This window comes from Canis lupus, chromosome 25, assembly GCF_011100685.1.
Source record: "Canis lupus familiaris isolate Mischka breed German Shepherd chromosome 25, alternate assembly UU_Cfam_GSD_1.0, whole genome shotgun sequence".
Taxonomy (NCBI): domain Eukaryota; kingdom Metazoa; phylum Chordata; class Mammalia; order Carnivora; family Canidae; genus Canis; species Canis lupus.
This window is the reverse complement of record NC_049246.1, coordinates 4,801,766-4,820,005: the sequence shown is the minus strand read 5'-3', so window position 1 is coordinate 4,820,005 and position 18,240 is coordinate 4,801,766. Positions and strand designations below refer to the sequence as shown.

The 18,240-nt window shown below is 38.7% G+C and overlaps 1 protein-coding gene across 8 annotated transcripts in view; it reads right to left on the bottom strand.

The window, feature by feature from the left end:
* DCLK1 (doublecortin like kinase 1) overlaps positions 1-18,240 on the bottom strand; it is a 341,215-nt gene that overhangs the window by 31,662 nt on the left and 291,313 nt on the right. For all 8 annotated transcript variants that reach the window (XM_038573280.1, XM_038573282.1, XM_038573284.1 and 5 more), the window contains 4 exons: positions 7,997-8,130; positions 6,176-6,253; positions 5,704-5,800; positions 3,197-3,277 (listed from right to left, as the gene is read on the bottom strand). In XM_038573280.1, the coding sequence (XP_038429208.1) occupies positions 3,197-3,277; positions 5,704-5,800; positions 6,176-6,253; positions 7,997-8,130 (390 nt within the window). The remainder of the gene's footprint in view (positions 1-3,196; positions 3,278-5,703; positions 5,801-6,175; positions 6,254-7,996; positions 8,131-18,240) is intronic.

Sequence of the window (18,240 nt, the reverse complement as noted above, 5' to 3'; positions counted from 1 at the left end):
CAGATAATGCACACCCTATCTATATGGAGCTGGGGATACACTAATGGAATTTTTCGGGAGATGAGAAGGTTCTCCTTCTTAATCAAACTTCTTATACACCAACATCCATCAAAGTTTATATTTCATCAGCACATAGCAACAGATGACAGAGTCGTTGCCTGTCTCAGACCCAAACTCTCTACATATCTATCAAGTACACAGTACTTGTGCTTAAAGACTATCCTCTCAGACCCTTCAAATATATATTCCTTTCTACATCCTCATTACAACTCAAGAGGCTGATTCTATTATCTTTAGTTCACAGACACAAAAACAGGTTCAAAGGAGTGAAATGACTGTCCCAAGGTTACAACAGGAGGGTGAGTTGATGCTCCTTCTGGAAGCCCACATTCCTCTGCTAGACACCTGGCTGCACACTGATGCTGCTTTGTCCATCTGGTTTGCTAGAGCAATCCACTGAGACACCTTGCTCATGACTCTTTCGATAACATAGCAGAGGCCCAGAACACTAAGGAGCACGGTGGGATTCCCACCCAGAATGAATGAAAAAATGAGTCTGGAGTAAGGTTAAAACAAGTGATTTTAGTTGACTAGGTTTTCTGATTCTATTGTTCTACTCTATGTTTCATAAGAGACTCCCTTTTCAATTCCAAGGGCACCAAGTTGAAAAGGTCACTATATGAGCAACAGACAAAATTAGGACAAATGAGAGTCAGGAAATGCTCTCTGATGACTTCCTCAGGGCTCAGATAATTATTATTACCTCTTTCCCCCTTAGGTAGAGTCCTCAGCAGTGATCAGATAATTTGATCGCCAAATGCAAAATGTCTTGTTAAATGGACTTCCGTTTAAATGCCTAATTTATTTATTTTGATTGGTTGGTTGTTCATTTGTTGCACTTGGAGACCTTGACAAATACTAAATGCTGGCTGTGAAAGCTTATATGTGGTTTTTCATTTATGTTTTTGAGACAATAATCATTTTTCTGATTTAGTTACTACATAAATAAAATTTCAAAAGTTAAGCAATCATTTCATACATTTCGGGTTTTTTGTTTTTTTTTTTTAAGTTTCTGCTAACATCAATATACATCAATATTTTTTCCCTTAGAATCTAAGATCCGTTAGAATTATATAAAGGGTATATTTTAGTTTTAAATCTCCTAGATAATTCCTTAAGTGTTTATCCCTGCTTTTAGGAAATGTCTTTAGGGAATCTGAGAGGGAAAACTAAAATGACAGCAGAAGTCCATGTTTTAGAGGGAGTGGTGGAGCCTAATTACCAGAAAAGTGAGACCATGTGTAAAAATGTGTACAAAGCAGGTTGAGAAGGCAGAAAGTTACTGCTGATACATGTACATGCCTTCTAAGGAGGATCCTAGGAGCAACCTAGTTTTTCAAAAGTAAAAGCCAAAACCTTCCTAATTTTGTTTCTTTATCCCACAGAGTTGGGATATATATGGATATAGGGTTATTTGGTTTGGAATCAGGTTATGGCTGTTTTCAATTGCATTACAGTCCCCTCAAATATATAGACAAACTTGCTCACATCCACAAAGTTATCTTAAAACTAATATGCATATCCTGCTGGAGCTGGCTCTGCCGGACATCTCCTTTCCAGCCTCCTTCAGGATGGAGCTCTGATCTCCTCCTCTAGTATATATCCTGTATAGGACCCCTGTTCCTACACAGAGGCTAGCTGGGGTAGCCCTTCCCCCACTGTCCTGTGACTGGTTGTATCAGAGCTTCCAGAGGGTGGACTTGGCAGGCAGTGGTCCTCTGATGAGAATGTATTTAAAAATCTAAAATGGCTATTTGCAACCTATGCAATCTCTTTCCTTTATGGCTCTTTGTGAGCCTTCAAAGGCCATGTTTCAAACTCAGATTTTCTGGCTTATTCTATGTGGTCATAATCTCACTGATTCTAGTGCTACCATGCAGTTTGACAATTTGTAGATCATGGGCTTTTAAGCAGCATGTAGATCAATCAGAACCAACTGCTGCCACCAATAAAGGCTGCATGCAGCTGGTCTGTGCCTCTTTCTCCCAGCATATCTAAGGGAAAGGTGCCATGACCTAGGTAAGTTACTTTGGAGACATTGCTAACTTGTATGAACAGTCATTATAACGATATGATATATACATGCATTCTTTTGCAATATTCGTGGTGCTTTCACATATAACAAAGGACAGGTAGATATAATGTGGTGCATAGGAATTTAAAGCAAATGGACTTGGAGTGAGGATACCTAGCTGCAAATTTTGGCTCCATGATAAACTTTGCTACTTCGGGCAAGTCACTTGCCATAGCCTCAGTCTCTGCATCTGTAAAATGGGTATAATAATACCCACTCTGCCTATCTTGAACACTGATTATTAGGCTTACATGAGATGTTTCCTAACTTTTCTCACTTCCTAGAAAAGGATAGTTTTTGTTTAGCAACCTGGGGTAAATGAAAAGGTTTTGAGGCTGGAGATGATCACTCCCAGACTCTAGCTGCCCTGCCTGACTATCCCAACGGCTGAGGGTATTAATGTCTTTACATATTTGTACATCAATGGGGAAGCTCTGCTCTATGAAAATATTTAAACAAACCTTCGCTGTATATCTATGCACATTCATATTCAACATTCATAAACATGTACCATGTATTATGAGACTCTAGTACTCAAGTAGCAGCAGCAGCAGCATCTGGGAACTTTTAGAAATTCAGAGCCTCACATCTACTGCATTAAAATCTGCATTTTATTAAGATCCTCAGGTAACTTGTGAGCATATTCAAGATTGAGAAGTCCTGTGCCAGAGTACCTCAAGCCTTATGTGGAGACCCTTGGGTCAACTGTATTTTTGGTAGGAATAACGCAAAAGCAGTACTGACTCAGAAAATCTGCTCTTATTGATGTATTCAGAATGCAGGATGGGGGACAGAGGGTAGCATCCATGTGCATGCACCTCCCCAGTCAGAAGGTAGTCCCATCTGAATCAAATGAAATGCTCTGTTCCAGGGACCATGAGAGTGCACATCGGCACAGCTACATCAGAGGCCCTCTGAGACCCCCTAACCATTTTGGCATGTTTGAGAGGGAGGAACAAACACAAACACAACAGTTGACAAAGGAGACAGCATCATGAGGAAATCTGCAATTTTAAAAGGGAATGTTAGGAGTCAGTACAGGGAAAGGAGGAAGTCACTTACATTAACCCAGGGATGCTCAAGGACCTGCACAGCCGAAAATCGCTGATCCACGTCGACCAACAACATCATGGTGATGAGCTCCTGTGGAAGGCAAATGTTTGATCCCGTTTGTCTAATTTTTATGGCAAAAATCTGAGCGTGCAGCCATACTCTTTTAGTTTGGAAAAGCTCTAAATCTTAAATATATCAACTCAACTTACCCACAGCCACACCTTTAGAAGTCAAAGGAAAGGTGAATACTTAGAATTATAAATCAATTGCTTAGAATTGAAAGAAAAAAAAGAAAGAAAGGAATATTAGAATAAATTTCATTAAAGTGTAGTTAGTAGAGAAGAAATCAGTTACACAAGTTAAAGAATTAATATCCCTTTCTCTGTCTAGAATTTTGTGCTTTATTAGCAGATTTCTAAGTTTAATATAGAAATCTGTTACATGGAAAAATTAGAGAGGAAGATAAACCATGAGAGACTCCTAGCTCTGGGAAACAAAGAAAGGGTTGCAGAAGGGGAGGTGGGTGGAGGGATGGGGTAACTGGGTGACGGGCACTAAGGAAGGCACTTGATGGGATGAGCACTGGGTGTTATACTATATGTTGGCAAATTGAATTTAAATAAAATATTTTAAAAATAAATTAAAAAGATAAAACTAAAAAAAATAAATCTGTTAAACTTGCTTCAAAAATTTCCACATCAATCAATGCCAATAAAATGGAACTATTAAGAGGCAGATGAGTGCCTGAGATTGGTGCTGAGATTAATGAGACTTCCTATGAGCTCAAAATGATTGGGACCAGGAAAGCACAGATTGAGTTTTAATGATGAGTCTGTCTTACATGTGTCCACTTTGGATTAGAAGTTCCCATGTAACAAAATGGTTAGATATGTGTTATCCAGGTCCTTACATTCACGGGGTCTGAGTATCATTCCATGATGGAGATGATTTATTTCCACTGATGTAGAGATTCTTCCTTAAAGTTCTCATTATGTTCTTCTCCCACTTCAGACTCCTTTGTGCAAGAAGGCATTCATTCCCTTTTCAACCTGGGCCAGAACTTATTAGAGCAACTGTGTTCTGTGATGCCCTTTGCCAGGGTACATGGGGGTATGGGAAGGAGATGGTCCTGTGTGTCAATGACTTTGAGCCCTCTTATTATGTGATGACAGCACTGAGGTAGATAGGTTCCTGAAGAGATTGCTCACAGGCAAATACACCTCTACCCCACAATATGATAGGACCACCCCATCTCCTTTCACCCTGCTGCCTTTCTTCTGACACTTCTCTCAACTCCTCTACATTTTCCTAGGCCTAGAGGTAGCTAGAGGTCCTGGACAGCTGAAGAAAATGAAAGCTTTGGACCCAATGTGGATCATTTTCCATGGAAAGTGGCCAGGCAGAAAAAGTCAGATTTTAAATTGAACTCACACTCAGGAATGGAGAAGGTAAAGGGATGCTGAATAATCAAGAGTCAATTATTTCTCAACATCATTTTTTTAAAAATTTAAGTCAATGCTTAGAGATGTAAGTTTAAGGAAACATTTAAAAAGTTTTCTTTCTTTTTTTTTAAGATTTTATTTATTTATTCATGAGAGACACAGAGAAGGGCAGAGACACAGGCAGAGGAGAAGCAGGCTCTATGCATGGAGCTCAATGTGGGACTCAATCCTAGGACTCCAGGATCATGCCCTGAGCTGAAGGAAGACACTCTATACTGCTGAGCCATCCAGGTGCCCCAAAAAGTTTTCTTTTTTAAGTTCCACTAGTATCTCCATGTGAGATTTTTACAGTTTTCTTTTTCTCTTATTCATTCATTATAATACATGTTAAACACCAGTTATATATTGGTCACTGCACAGGCATTGATGATACACCAATAAACCAAATACACAAAATTCCTGGTCTTGATGAAATGTGTGCTTTAGAGGGGAGAATCAGAAAATAAAAAAATAAAAATAAAAATAAATAAAGAAAATAAACAACATAAGATGTATCCACCTGTCTGTATCTACCCATCTAGAAAGGTAGATAGATAAATGTAATTAGATGGTATACCAGATGGACATGTGGGTGTAAGTGCTATAGAGAAAAATAAAGCAAGTGAGGAAGATAAGGTGAGCTAGGTAGGTTAAAGAGCTGCAGTTGAAAAGAAGGTGGTCTGGGAAGCTTCCCCTGAGAGGATGAAATTGAGTCGAGACCCGAGCAAGGTAAAGCCACAAGCTATGCTGAAATCTAAGGCGGCCTGGTATGGGCCAGGTGTAGCAAGAGGCTATAGTAATATAACTGGAGTGGCAACAGCAAGTGAGAAGGCCGGGGAAACAGAGGCACTTGGGATGGCTACAAACAGATGATTTGATGATCCTGATCTCTTGGAAAACCTAGTAATTATAACCAAAATGGACAGAAATCGCATTTAAAATATCATTAGGTCTTTTTGCATAAAACGAATCAAAATTAATAATTGCATTAATACACACCGGCTGTAAGGAAAAGGAAAGGCACTGGAAACCTACCTTTGCCGAGTCAGAAACGTTATCCCAGTACGGAGAAGGAAAGTCCACTTGTCCCATCAAAATCTGATCGAAAAGCACCTCCTGGTCGTCACCACTTCTGTTCAGGTGAACAACAACAAGGAAAAAACAGCACTAAAATGTCAACTCAGGGTATGTCTCTTCATTCTTATGCATTAGAGCCCTTCCTTTCCCCATAAATGTGTAAAATGTGTGTTTTTAAGCAATTCAAAATGTCAATATGGAACTGTTTTGGACAATTAGGAAAGAATGAGTTTTTAAATTATATGAGGAAGATTTATGGAAGGCATGTAAATGAGCATGTACAACATAGAAAAAATAACAGGTGCTGGAAGTGAAGTTCTTATTATGTTCCTTTCCTGCTTCAGGCTCCTTTGTGCAAGAAAGGAGAATGGATCACTCAGAGAATGCAGAAATGCTTTGTCGGTGCTGAATAAAAGATTACTGCCCATACCCACGGAATGGAGGGAAACCGCACAGCAGGATGTAAGTGATTACACCAGCTGCCCAGATGTCCACCTTGAGGCCATATCTGGAAAAGTAAGTGATGTTAGAGTTAGCAAAAGTCAGGCCAGGACAAATTATGGGGCATGGTAAAATAGATGACTCTTCTATCCTAATCCAAAAACCAAATGAAACAAAATTTAAAAACTCAACAGCAAACACTAAACTAAAACCCACTGGCTAAACAGAATTCAAGGGAAGAGTAATAAAAGAGAGAGAGAGACTAAGACAAATGAATAAAAATTGAAGTAAAGCATGGCTAAAGATCATATCTAAGTATCAGTGAGAAGTTTCATCAAAAAGGTTATCAATTCAAGTCAGATCAATTTTAAGATAGTGATGGACCCTTGAAATGAAGTCTCTGATTTTAGAAATAATAATTACGAATAGGACATTTTTTGATTTGTGAAGCACTGACATACAATATCTTATGCTGTTTTTCCAACCACTCTTTACATTACATAGATAAGTACTATCACCTATTTCATAGAGGAGAAAACCAAGAATCAGAGGGGTAAGTAGTTTTGCTCAAGATGGTGGCAGAGCTGGGTTCCAACCAGGGTCTCCAAGAGCCCAATTCAATCCTCTTGCTACCCTGGGCCCTCCCTCACAGCAGACTGTCAGAGTATTCACATAATAAACCAGAAAGTGTAGCTATGCTGAAGGCAGCACCCTCTGAGGAATGTCAGACAAGGTTACAGGTGTGGGCTCCCAAATCACTCAAATTTGACAAATAAAAAAGTCCTTATCACCCCACATCCCACTTCGGGATTTCCTGATTGGCATTCCCTTCTCATCTATTCTGTTTCTCTGCCTTTCTGGTCTATGGTCAAGCAGAAAAACTATCTCCAACAGGTCTCAGTGAAATATACCACCTAGACTCCTAGGTCTGGGTTGGTGCTACTAATTGAGGGGGAAAAGTAGGGCCATCTCCCCTTGCTGTACTACCCTTCCCCAGTCCTTCTGCGGGGGGGCGGGGGGTAGTGCTTCAGAACTTTGCCTCTGACCCTTGGTAAGAAATAGAGCTGTATCCGGAAGGAGCCCTTTGTTCACACAGCCTTGAGCTCAAATGCTGATTCAACCACTATCTACTCATGAGCTTCCATGATACCCAGCCATCGCAGTGAGATTATTCATGTACAAAATGGGAATCATACCATCTACTGAGAGAGTAAAAATCAAGTAAAGGACCTTAAGGCCTGGCAGACAGTAGGTACTTCGTAAATGTTAGCCCACTCACCTTCTCCCCCCATTCTAGAGATTTTCATTCATCTAATACTGCTGCACACAGAAACCTGAAAACTCCCAGTGGCCCTCTGATGCCTAAGGGTGTTTGTACTGCACAATCAATGGACCGCCAAGAGAGCCAAATGAGAGTGGGACAGGAGAATAAGGACAGCTGAGAGAAAAAAACCACAGGAGACTGTAATCACCACACACAGCAGTGTCTGTTTCTTTTATCCAAAAGCGAGTTAATTACCATCGCTATATGTTTCTCTGTTAGTCCGAACATTTCTTACTCTGGGGTTAATAACTGCTGTTCCACCTTTAACAAAGGCCGCATGGAAGCCTTGAACAAGATTGCCGTAATTGGCAACTTGATTGGAGAAACAGAGAAAATGGCTCTCACTTTAAAGTTTAGAAAAAAAAAAGTGAAAGAAATCTGATAGCTAATTCTGTCTTGATGGGACAGAGCTGTTTTCTCCTGTTCTTGAAGCAGACTAGTTCTTTGGCAAGCACAGCACTCCAATAAACCAATGGAAGCTTTTACCCAGTCTCCGCGATGATTTCTGGAGCCACATATGTTGGGGTGCCACAGACTGTGTACAGGGGGCCATCGACAATGGTGGCCAGACCAAAGTCACCCAGCTTCAGCGATTTGCTACCATCTTGGTGTTCATATACCTAAAGTAAAAGGAAAGAGTGAACTCGCCTTATGACCAAGAGCTCAAAAGCTCTTTTTTGAAGAAATGAGGGGCTTTGAGGCTTAAATTTAAGGTATTTATCACAAAGTGAAAAAAAAAAGAAAACAGGCAGTTATGCAATGATATACATACAAGAATATCTTTTTTTAAAGATTACTGCAGAATTGGAAACATGGTGAACAGCCAGCAAATGGAAATTCAATAATAAATGACAGTACGTTGATATAGTGGGATGCTACAGGACCATTAATGTGGTGATGTGGGTTTATATTTATTGAAATAAATTATTTGGGGGAACTAAGGACAGATTTCAGACTGGTTTGCATAAAATGTGTATTAAAGAAAAAATACATGCAAAGAAAAATGTCTGAAAGAACACAATGTTAGTGTGTCTGTCTCTGGGTGGAGGATTATGGGAGATTTTTTCTTTTGGCTTATCTGTATTTAATGTTTTCTACAATTAAAATTGATTTGTGTAATACAATGAAACATAGAAAGTCTCTAGTGCAGTACCTCCAATTTATGAAAATAATTACCTCTCTGTTTTAATATGTAAGAAGCTTTAAAAATATAGTTTTTTAGTAATTGAACAAAAAAACTACATGTATATTAAAATACTTTATATTCAGTGGCCCACATTTCCAACAAAACCTATTTACATTTTTTTTATTAATAATTGAAAGGGATATTAACATTTCATTTCACCTGAGGCAATTTAGAAAGATTTATCAGGTGCAGAGTCAGCATTCTGTCCAGGTTTCCTTATTAAGGCAGTAAAAATCTCCAGTCCTTCACCCAACAAATCAAGAAAAGGATGCATGTGACCATAGGCAAGTATTTATACCACTTTAATTCCAGCCCATGATCAAACCAAATGGGTCTGCTCTAAAAAGTATCCCAAACAACTTCTACTATTTCAAAGAAAAGATCAAAGGGCATTCAGGATTCTAATTCAGTGTCCTCCATTGGAATCAATAAGATAAAACCACAGTAAAAAGCTAGTATTCCCAGCAAAGGCAGTCACCAGGAGATGCCTTGAGGAAATAGTGAAGTTTTCCATGTACATCAAAATAATCCAGCTAGCAAGCTGAAGCCTGCATGTTCTTCTGTTGCTGCCTTGTGATCATCTGAACTTGATACAACAGCCTGAACCTCTTGCACAGCAAGACACATCTCCACACATCAGGAGCGCCACTACTGTTCACACTCCACGTCACCCTTTCTTTGGAAAAAGTAGATTAACTTCTCAGTTCGCTGCAGCATAAAGTGCAGATGTTTGGCCAGCTAAGTGGCAGTATCAGCAATGGTCATTTGGATCTAACTGTTTTGGCAGGGGCAGGGAGTCAGATCTTTCCTTCTGGAGAGACTGTGTCTTTTCTGGGCAAAAAAATAATATATATATATATTCTTTTACCTTTCTTCACACTCAGAACATGGAGTCTTCTCCTTAAGGGCTTGACCTGCATCTAGTTTAGGCTCTTGGGCAGGTGTCCAGAGGCTTGCGGGGTCACCTGCATTTAGGCTGTTAGGGCAAAGACAGCTGTGTGTCCTTCATTGATGTGGCTTTGCCCAGTTGTCATGTGGGACGGACACTATCCTCTCTCCTTTAACAAAGCAGCTCTCCAGCCCAGCAGTGGGAGTAAGTCTGAGTGAGGGACTCCGAGGCATTAGAGCTGCAAAACACAATCTCATTCCCAGCCTAAATGTTCTCTGGCAAAAGAAATTTCTAAATCATAGTCTGAGCACCTCAGCCATTCTGGTCATCCAAGTGACAAGCAAATGTTTTTCATGAACAGAAACCTGAGATGGAAACATCTAGAAGATCATCTAGTTTATTTCCCGAAGAGAGAATTGTTTACTTCCCTAATTCCATTTTGTTAGCAATAACCTTTCTAAAATGCAAAATAAACTCTCACTTTGATGTTCTGTTAGGTCCAAACATCCATAGTTCGTGTTTTATGAGTTTGTGCAGATTTCAATTTACACAACTCCATTTACACAGGAATTTTGTGGTTTTTCTCTAAACATACTATCTATTATCACCTAACTTTATTCAAAAGTTGGATGAAAGAAGATGTTGGCAGATCCAGTCATAAGTCACATTTTGGTTCTGAATATGAACATGTATTTCTCCTACACCTAGCAAAGGTTTTATTTTTGAGCCTCTACATCTTACTTAATAGGAATTCCATCTCATATGCAGCCATATGCCAGTTATATTTAATATACTGAGCAACAAAGTTCAAAGTTTCAATAACTAAGGGGAAAAAAGCACGAAAAAATATCTTATCTAAACTAAGAAAATTAGGATTACATAAAAGTAATGACTCTTTTAAATAAACCAACAGTATTAAATAAAACACACAGAATCTATCATTTTAATGTTCTTTTTATCTCTGACACTTCCACAACGTTTTTGCTTTGAAAAAACATAGAATTTTCATGAACATAAAGAAGTTAACTTGATGCTTATGATAGACAATACGAGAGACAAAGCCCTAATCCATGTAATTGAAAACATTTCTAGACACAACGACATTAGAAATGCTTCAGCAAAATGTTTTTGCAGGTGAATAAATGTCCAGGCCTTTGGTTTGGAATTCTGTTTAACTTACTGTCAGGCAGGGCAGGAAACAAGGTTGCCTTGGGTTTTCCTCTGTCAACACTTTGAGAGAAGGATACAGAAGAATATATTCCAGTGTTCCTCTCCTCCAATGGGAGAGCACCTTTCCTAAGCAATATAATAAGCCCACTTCACAACTGAGGTTCCCCATTAGCGCTTGCTACAACCTGCGCAGGGCTCACCCTTATCTTTTACCAAGCCAGTTACAGAGGGGCACGGAGGAGGCCATTTAAAAATGTAATTTAAATTCTGTTAAAATCACAGATTGCTAAACACATCTGTTTCAAACATACAGGCGTGCGTGAGCCCAGGCGTGTGTGTGTGTGTGCACGTCTGCACACACACACACACACACACACACACACACTCAAAAAGCCATCTCCAGAAAGTATTTTCCCAAATGGCAGCTATAAATTTACTTTGAACTAAGTTTTTAATTAAAAGTTAGGAATTGGAAACGCTTCTAACAAGTTCACATTTAAAATGTGGAGTCCTTGGCTTATAGCGCTCCCTGAATCGATGCTGACCTTTGGTCCTCTGCATGTCTCCTCATCCTGAACATCTTCCAGGAGGGACATTAACAGGCTGCAAGCACAGGCTTGGGCAGCCCAATCCAGCAAGTGGAGTTCTGCTGCACAAAAGAACTTTTTGCTATAACTGTATTTTAAAGCCTCCATAAAACATGACCCACAAGTGAGCTGGGAATACATTGATTGTCAATCAATGAGTATTCACAACATGAGATATAATTTAATGTTCATCCCAAGCCCTTTAAATACTATAGATGTTCCCCCACATTTTAAACACTGAGAGGCTATTAAAGAGACGGGGATTAGTGCAAATTACCAGTATGTAGTGCTTTCACTGTTTTAACTAAGCAATAAAACTGTGTAATTGTACAACACTAATTGAATGCAGCTACACATAATTGTGGGCTGCCATATGTATCCTATTACCATAAAGATTGTCAGTATTTTGTAAGCTACTCTTGTGATCATTGCAGATGGCTACAGTCAGAGAAGTTGTTCTCTAGGGTTTATTATACGGCTATAAAGACATCCCATGATTTGACAGACTAAATGTGTTAAATGGCAACAATTATGAAAAAAGTCCCAATTAAAAGCTGAAGGCATGTCCCACCAAGATACAATACAGTGAAAGGTCAGGTATTAGGTTTTAGGCACACTGGCATTTTATACAGGGTTTTTCCTTTTTGAGGAAGAGTTTTCTTTTTGTTTCTCTTTCGTTTATTTTGGGTTTTGCAGTAGCTGTAACTTACTGAACAGTAGATGTTTGGGCATAGGCCTGATTTCCTTTGGATTAGAAACTGAGACCATTTGGAAAAGTTATTTGAAAAAAATAAAAAATTTAATATATAGTCATAAAATGCAGCTGGTGGCCATAAAATAATATGAAAATTCACAGATAACCTGAACCCAGGCAAATGGTTTCTGAGATTCCCATAATAGAGAACTAAAAGCTGACTAATATAACAGATGTGTTGGAACAAACATAATTCTCAATGTTGCTGTGAATTCAAAGATAACCCTGCTGAAATGCTGGCTAATGAATCATTAGTATCCATGGAAATATTTTTCACAGAGGAGCCCAATAGGTACTAAAAAAATTTCTCATCAAATAGAATTGAACAAAGGTGGCATGAAATTGACAGTCATGAAAAAAAGTCAATTTACTTTTTAACAAATATGGTGTCCCTTTAAAAAAGACACTGATTTTCTTCCAGCCACGATATATGGCCTTTACAGTCCTTTCTAAGGAAAATGAATTAAACTTAAGCCTTTAATCTTTAAGAAGTGAAGTAAAACAACATTAATGCAGGAAATTATTTTACAAAATGCACTTTATGGTCCACATACTTTAAAATTAAACCTCCTGGAAAAAATTATTGTAATGTAAAAATCTTTATGAAATCAAACATGTAAAAATCTTTATGAAATCAAACAAATAATAAAGATCGCATAGATGTCAGAACAGGAAAAAAAGAAGTCAGAAGAGGGGTAACGATATCAGAGGGAAAAATAAAATAGCTCCTAAAGTATTAACTCTAGAGATATCTTGGGAAGAATGAGGATGAGTGGAAACTCCAGAAAGCCCGATTCTCATCCTCACTTTAAAAGAGTCATCAAACTATCTAAAGGGGAGTTCTACATAGCTGCAGTGAGATCCGTGCAACAGGCACGTCTGGATTCTGTGAGCCATTGCACATACATACCCCCTTGTTAAAACTGTGGGAACTTAATGTCATTGCAATTTTTAAAACTCGTATTACATTTTTGTCACACAAGCAATATCCAATATGTCGTTGTAGGGAAATTAGAAAAGACAGGTAATTACAGAGGGAAAGGAATTAAGCTCACCCATAATCTTGACACCTAGAAATAACCATCATTAACATTTTGGGATATAAACTTCCAGCCCTTTCTTTACCTCTCTTTCCTGCTTTTCTTTTGCCACTGGACAATATATCCTGAGTGAATAAGCATGTATCTACATCACGATTTTCAGTGGCTCCTGGATATTCCATTGCATGGATGTACCATCAGTAATAATCCCAACAGCTACTACCACTGCTATTTACTGAGCACACGGGATATGTCGGGCATTGTGTTGAGGAGTTCATGCTCTTTATCCTATCTGATCTTCACAACAACCTATTAAGTCATCTTACTGATATTTTGCAGATGACAAAATTGAATCTCAGAGATGTTGCACTGTTGTTCAATGTTTGCACAGCAAATAAGTGGGAGAACCAGAACCTAAGCTTAGGTAACATCCGAGTCCAAGATTTTAACCAGAATGTCCTCCTTCCCCCTCATCATGCCATTATTTAACTAATTAGTGCCCTAAGTTGTTTCCAAATATATGTATATATTTTTTTCATACTAAAAACCACTGAGACTCAAAAAATAAAATAAAATAAAAACCACTGAGATGAACAACCCTACATATGGATAGAGATCTGATTTTTTTCTCTTTAGGTTACATTTGCAGAAGTAGTATTACTTGATCATGGGATACTCATACTATTTAAGGTTTCAATTATTTATTAGCAAATTACCTTTCAGAAAGCTTCTCTGAAGTTACTCTTGCACCAACACATGTGAGATAATTGGTATCCTAATAACCTTTCCAATACTATATGTTCTTATTATTAATCTTTGCTAGTCCAGTAAGGCCATGTCATTTTAAATGAGATGAGTGATACTATTTCAGTCCCTAATGACAGAAGGGATGAGTAGTGGAGCAGACAGACCCAGGCCAACCAAGGCAACACACTACACTTTTATTTCCTGTGTTTTCTCACGTGCAATCACAGGTCCTTGGAAGAAGGCCCTCAGCAAATGTGCTAGTAAAGTAGCTGGTATATTCTTATACTAAATGATGTTTTGGGAAAATGTTGTCTTACTTCTATTTTTCCCTTAACTTTTATCCAAATTAGGAGAGCAGAATTTTTTTTTTCCTAAACACCTATAAAAATGATCATTCAGGTTCTGCTTGGTCATTTTCAATGACAATGGCTACATGTAATAAAGGCCAATTCTGTCATTTGCCACAACAGGTCTTCATTTCACATCAATAATAACGCAGGGCAGTTGGGGCAGGGCTAGTGACAGAGTCCTGAGAGGCCTCGGGCTCCTTTCTCCTGGATCCCCCAATCATCAGTCAAACTCTGCTGGCTCAAGATCATATGACAGTGGACTGACTGCAAATCTACTCAACTGTGCTTTTGCCTAGGTCTTCTAGATGCACTCTATCTGTGGCACTTGCCTTGTGTACCAGTGTAGTTAGCTATCTTACCATAAAATGGATTTATTTGGAGATTAAGGGTCATGGGATTAAGGCAGAAGGAAATCTGCCATTTTGTGGGCTTGGGGCTGGCTTGAACTGGAAACCAAGAGGAGCTGGAGCATATCAACACTTGGAAAGAACACGATACCTTACTGTTACGTATAATCCAATTAGTGAAACAGAGGCTCATGTGCTAGGCATGCCATTTTGATGGGCAGCCAGAAGCAGGTACAAATACCTGGATAGACAGTTTCTAAAAGGAAATTTCTGGTACTGATAGGCAGATTTTCTGAGAAACTGCTTTCTCCCAGAGCTGGGGAGTTGAGAAGGAAAATGGTTTTTGAACATAAACTTTTATATTTCAAGAAAATGGCTGTTTATTTCTGGAATCTAACAAAAACTCATCTTCTAAGTTATATTTTTGCCATTAGATACTTTGATTTTCCTAAGGAGGTGGCATCTGTATATACATTTTAAAAGGCCCTCCCAGGGGCACCAGTGTGGCTCAGGGGTTAAGTATCTGCCTTTGGCTCAGGGCATAATCCTGGAGTCCTAGAATCTGGTTCCGCATCAGGCTCCCCACAGGGAGCCTGCTTCTTCCTCTGCCTGTGTCTCTGCCTCTCTCTCTGTGTCTCTCGTGAATAAATAAAAAATCTTAAAAAAATAAAATAAAATAAAAAATAAAAGACCCTCCCAACTCCTTGGAAGAAACTCAGGCTGTTTGAGAATTTTTCCTGCCAAGGGTGCAAGCTTGCCATCTAGTGGTGACTCCTGCAAACTGAAGGCGGTTGATCCCAGGAGGACAGTTCTGGTGGTTTTGTTTGTTTTTTAAAAAGCAAAATGTCTCTTTTAGTTATATACTATCTTCACACACACACACACACACACACACACACAGGTCCTGTGCACAAGTATAGCTGGGGAAACACTGCACTATCCCCACTCCGTGGCATTTAGACTGAGGCCCATGTGAGTCCTCAGTGTAATGAATGAGTTGAAGAATGGCTTGGACCTCTCATGTTGGGTCTGTCCTCTAGTCTGTGAAGAAGTGTCACTCATTCACTCACTCTTTCATCTCATCCACCCTCCCATCCCACTGGTCACTCCAGAACTGGATCATTAAGCTCCAGAACTGACAGCAAAAAGAACCATGTAAGATCATTGAGATGATTAACTTGTGAAAACAAAAACAAAAGAAAACAAACAAAACAAAAAATTAGGAATGATACAATAATAAAACTATAGGGGGTACTTATATTGGGTCAATTCTCATTTTCACACCAAATGTGGCTGGAAACACCACTGTAAATCAAATCATGTTCTCTCATTAAAAGACCTTGACCTAACAAATACATAGACTTGAATAGGTCAATATAGATCCCTAAGGCCAAGCTACAACATTTTTATATATCTCTATAAGGATTAAAAATAAAAAATTCTGGAAGTTCCATAATTATGGTACTGTATAAAATAAAATCTATTGCTGAATTTGACACTTAAAAAATAATTCTTTGCTAGTTATAACAAACATTAAACACTTAGCTGGCAAGAATCTTATTAGTAATCTAACAATTTAGGCTTTTTTGAGGTTCCTTAATAAAAGAGTAATGCAAAGTGTGGAGTGAGGCCTTTTTATTTGGTAAGTTTATTTATTTGGCAGTAAAAAAAATGGACTCGAAATCTTTAAATTTGTCATAGCATTTTTCAAAAATAGTCTCTAGCTCTACATTTTGCCAGGAGATGGCAAATCCATGCATGGGTAGATAGTAAAATTTGAAAAGCAATGTCAAAAAAGATGCAAGATGATTTCTATAACATATAATTTGTTGTGAAACAGTTTTATTTTTAGGAATAATTTAATTTTTATTACAAATAAAACGGGAATAAAAAAGAATGAAGCTAATAGTTCCATGTTATCTTTTTATCTTTATAAAATCCCCTTAAAGGAGGCTCAAAGGAGTTAAGAAACTTGTTCAAGGTCATAAGACCAGCCAGTGGAAGAGTGAAGCACTTGGTTTTGAACTTTGGTGCATCTGACTATAAATCCTCAGTATGTGAATGTGCCTCCCATGACGATTTGCTCTTATTTCCACATAAAGGTCAACAGAACGTGAAATTAACAGAAGTCGCAAGTTCAGTTAGTGATGTCCTAATTTTGTTCAATTTTTCTATTCTTCTACCTATTTTTTAATAGATTTATCCCTGTAAAACTCACCAACTCTTATTACTTCCCTAGAGTAAGAAAGTACTAAACTGGAGAAGCAGAATTACTTTAGTTCATATACATATATATCAGACCTATATTGCAAATGACTTCAGTGGTGTGTGTGTATTTCACATCCCTGCATTGGAAAAGAAAGGAAAAAAAGAGTGAACTTTTTTCTTTTTCAGTAATTTAAAAAAGTAAAATATGTTAGAACGAGCACAGTATTTTCAAAGTGTCCTGCAAATTGTAATTTTAGAAAAAGTACCCTGCTAAGTAATCATGTATGGCATTTACAGAAATAGATAATGCTCTGGTGAGAAGCAAGTGAGCAGTGTCACACAAAACTAAACAGCAAAGGGTGGGTGGGTGGGGGGAAATGAAACTTTAATTTTTCAATCACTGAATTTTTGGGACTTAGAGAAGTTTTTAAACAAAGGCTAATTGTGAGTCTGTTCCCATGAGATGATCCTACATAATTCAGGACAGAGGAGTAATGAATGCAGACAAGAGAAAATTGCTGCAGGTTACGGAGGCAACTATGCAGAAGAGAATGTTCTGGCGACTGCGGAGATGTGGAATTTGAGGGGCAATTAAGTCAGAACTCCGGCACTTGACCTCAGCTGCCTTCATTAGCCAGTAGCTCCAAGTTTATGAACGTAATTACGGTGAACTAACTGCATGTGTATTTATTTCTTGAATGCCTCTTTTTCCTACTTGAATCTCAACTCCATGAAGGCATCTGTCTCTCTGTTCCCTGGCACCACATTTGGCACAAAGCAAGCATGCAATAAACCTCCCTCATGCACAGCTTCATGTCGTCTAGAGGTTAAAATCTTGGACTCTGGAGTAGGGCAGGGCTAGGCTGAGATAGGAGTTCTTCCACATATGACTTATAATGGCTTTATGCAGGTCTTTTAACTTCTAGGCACTCAGTTTCCTTAACCTGTGAAATGGGACAGTAATAGAATTTACCCCATTTGTCCGTTGTGAGGATTAAATGGGATGAGGGTAAAGCGCAGGGCAAACTCATGGGTAGGTGGCCATCTTAGCAGATGTCACCAGCCCTTTCTGTGTAGTGGGAGTTGAGTTGCTCATCTGCTTCTACACTCAAATGCTCATTTGGGTCATGTGGGGGAGCTTGTTTCCACGAAGATCTGTACCCTGTCACCAGTCACCAGATTCTGATTTGCTAGGGCTGCAGGGAGGCTCAGAAATTTGCATTTTTAAAAGGCATCTGGGAGTAGTTCAGATGCAGGGAGTCTTGGACCACCCTTGGAGAAGCACTGCTTTAGAGAGAGAATCCTCAATTCCCAGATTTCTGAAGAGATGGACAAACTAACAGTAATATATAATACATGACTCTTGGGCCTGGGTAATGAAAGTTAAAGAACTAGCATCTTAGTTGGGGTGGGTGGGTTGGGGGAGTTTATTATTTATTTATTTATTTATTT